General features: G+C 42.3%; 2 protein-coding genes across 2 annotated transcripts; both read left to right on the forward strand.

Annotated features, from left to right (window-relative positions):
* Positions 1-1,188: 1,188 nt before the first annotated feature.
* On the forward strand, positions 1,189-1,497 carry TM35_000013690 (uncharacterized protein; the record flags this gene model as incomplete). The annotated part of the gene is made up of 1 exon (XM_029021050.1): positions 1,189-1,497. One exon carries the CDS (start codon positions 1,189-1,191, stop codon positions 1,495-1,497), a length of 309 nt encoding a protein of 102 aa, XP_028887558.1.
* A 197-nt stretch (positions 1,498-1,694) lies between these two features.
* Positions 1,695-2,384, forward strand: TM35_000013700 (putative 25 kDa translation elongation factor 1-beta; the record flags this gene model as incomplete). The annotated part of the gene is made up of 1 exon (XM_029021051.1): positions 1,695-2,384. The coding sequence occupies one exon, from the start codon at positions 1,695-1,697 to the stop codon at positions 2,382-2,384; it is 690 nt and encodes a 229-aa protein (XP_028887559.1).
* Positions 2,385-3,138: the final 754 nt, after the last annotated feature.

Genomic DNA, 3,138 nt, shown 5'->3' on the forward strand with positions numbered 1-3,138 from the left:
GTAGTAGTAGTAGTATTGGTAGTGTTGGTGCTGGTGTGCCGCTCCTACAGTTGGCGATGGAGTTGGCCCCTTTAGATCCAGCGGCGGGTGAACTCCCCACCCGACCGGTGCTGATGGAGATGAATGGCGGGGAACTGGATGGACTGATAGAGGCGCTGGGGGAGGCCTTGGGCCCATAATTTAATTCTCGCATGTGAGAAAAGAAAAAAGATGTGGAATCTCCAAAGGGGATACGGAACCCTAATCGACAGACTCTCACATATCCGGTGTGGTATAGTGGCTAGAACAAGCGGCTCTCACCCGCTAGACCCGGGTTCGATCCCCGGCATCGGAAACTTTTTTTCTCTCCCATCGTCATTATCAAATAAAATTTCTTCATTTGAATTATTCATGGGATGGTGGATTAAAAATCTGGTACTGAAGCATAAAAAAAAAAGAAAAAAAGAATTAAAAACAGCTCTGGTGAAGTTGCGCAAAGGTTTTTTTTTTTTTTATCCTTTTGATAATCTCTTTTATTCTAGTTGCAGTCATAAAGTCCCCTACTTTCATTTTACGTTATATGACACTCACAACCATTTCATTCACTCACGTCTTTTTCAGACTACTCTTGTATTCTTGAATTATAGAGAGGAGTGGAATTATTATTTTATTTTATTTTTTGCTATTCCACAGTATATTTGGCAATGAAAAAAAACATATTTTGGAATGTCTGTAATATGAGCCATCTATTTGGATCGCTTTATCATGGTATCGAATAAAACAGAAAATCTGCTTCATTAATCAATAAAAAAAAACTGTAGAAAGTGAAATTTATTTCTCACATATTTTGTGTGGTTTGTTGATATACACCTTCAGTTAGTTAGTTAGTGATTATTACGTGACACATTATTAACGTTTTTTTTTTTTTTTCTCTTCGCCAGTGTGCACTTTGCACACTACCCCCTCGTTATTATTATTATTATTATTATTTTTCTTTCATTCTTTAATACTCGACATTATTCTGATTTTGGAAAGCAAAAAAAGGGACCTCTTCCCCTTTTATTTTTTTTTTCTTATTGTTTGGACCAGCGACTCCTGTTGAGGCAGACAAAAGGAGTTTTTTTTTTTTGTATCGTTGGAAAGGGTTGGGAATACTAGGAGAGTATATAAAGTAATATACTCCTGATAGAAAAAAAAAATAATCAAATAATGAATGCGGATAATCATGCAGCTGATGGGGATAAGGACCTTTTGGAGTGTATCCTCCGACTGCCTCTTCCAAGTGCTGAGTCAGCACATATCATGATGCAAGTGCTACGTGTGGAAACACCTGTGGCAGGTACAACAAAGGATGTTCAACTTTGGGCTGATGATACCACACGTTCCACAGTATATATTAAAGTAGAAGCAGTTCAGGAACGTTCGTTACGCGCTGCTGTTGGCGGCCTTTTAGAACAGGCTAAACTTATTTTAAGAACAATGGATACATTTCCTGCTGTGGCACAACACGCTTCATGAGTTGCACAAAGAGAGTTATTATTCCTTATATTTCTCCCTCTTTACTTGGAAGACGTGAAGTGTCTTGTGAGATTCAGATGTATTTTCTTCTTTCTTGACTACGTTTATGTTCTTTTGTAAAAATACACCAGTGTCTTCTTTTTCCCAATCTTTTTTTTTTGATGTAGGATTTTTCTGTAACGAAATAAAAGAAACTAATGTCTGTCAAGGACGTCAACAAGATGAGTGGCGAGCTGGAGAGCAAGCTCAAGGGCAAGCTGTTCCTTGGCGGAGCAAAGCCGTCTGCGGAGGATGTGAAGATGTTCAGTGACTTGCTGGGCGCCGGGAACACATGCGTGTACCGCTGGGTGAAGAATATGGCCTCCTTCACGGAGGCGGAGCGCAAGGCGTGGGGAGCCCCAGTGAAGGTGACACCCCCGCCGGCTGCTGCGGCCGCTGCCCCTGCTGCTGCTGCTCCCGCGAAGGAGGCACCCAAGAAGGCAGCCCCCGCTCCGGCAAAGAAGGAGGAGGAAGACGAGGACATTGATCTCTTTGGTGAGGTGACAGAGGAGGAGAAGGCCGCACTCGAGGCAAAGAAGAAGAAGGACGCTGATGCCAAGAAGGCCAAGAAGGTGGTCATTGCCAAGTCATCAATTCTCTTCGACGTGAAGCCATGGGATGATACAGTCGATCTGGAGGCACTCGCCCAGAAGTTGCATGCTGTGAAGCGCGACGGTCTTCTTTGGGGTGACCACAAACTTGTTCCAGTGGCGTTTGGGCTGAAGAAGCTTCAGCAGCTGATTGTCATTGAGGACGACAAGGTTTCTGGTGATGACCTCGAGGATCTTATCATGTCATTTGAGAACGAGGTGCAGTCTATGGACATCGTCGCCTGGAATAAGATTTAAACGCCCTCCCATTGTTGAGAAAAAGAAAAAAAAAAGGGAAAAATGCGAGAGAATGGAAGGTGATAAAAATAAAAAGAAATAAGTTGGGACATAGGAAGCATGAGTATGGGGGAAGTGTGGGAGATTGGTTCTCTTTCACTGTCAAACATTCTCTCTTTCTTTCCATTACATATAATGATTTCATTCATTATTTGAGTTAAAAACCATGAAGAACTTAACCTCCCATTCTTTTCCGGGACTTGTTTTTCTGATTGTAGCTAGGAAGCTGGCCGAAGTGGTGGGATCCCAAAAGATCTAGCAACAGTTATGAGAGAACCTAATTATTCCGCTTTTCTTTTGTTTCCACAGTCCCGTTTTTTTTTTTTTTCTTCGCTCATCTTTTGTTCACCTGCTTCTTTTTTTTTTACGACATCTGAGAGTTAGAATGTGCTTTAAGATACCATAGTTGTGCATATAAATTGTGTGGATGTGAATAGTAATAACCGTATTTCTTATCCGTCTTCTTTTTCCCAATCTTTTTTTTTTTGATGTAGGATTTTTCTGTAACGAAATAAAATAAAATAATGTCTGTCAAGGACGTCAACAAGATGAGTGGCGAGCTGGAGAGCAAGCTCAAGGGCAAGCTGTTCCTTGGCGGAGCAAAGCCGTCTGCGGAGGATGTGAAGATGTTCAGTGACTTGCTGGGCGCCGGGAACACATGCGTGTACCGCTGGGTGAAGAATATGGCCTCCTTCACGGAGGCGGAGCGCAAGGC

This window comes from Trypanosoma theileri (assembly GCF_002087225.1).
Source record: "Trypanosoma theileri isolate Edinburgh chromosome Unknown TM35_Tth_1_V1, whole genome shotgun sequence".
NCBI classification, from domain to species: Eukaryota; Euglenozoa; class Kinetoplastea; order Trypanosomatida; family Trypanosomatidae; genus Trypanosoma; species Trypanosoma theileri.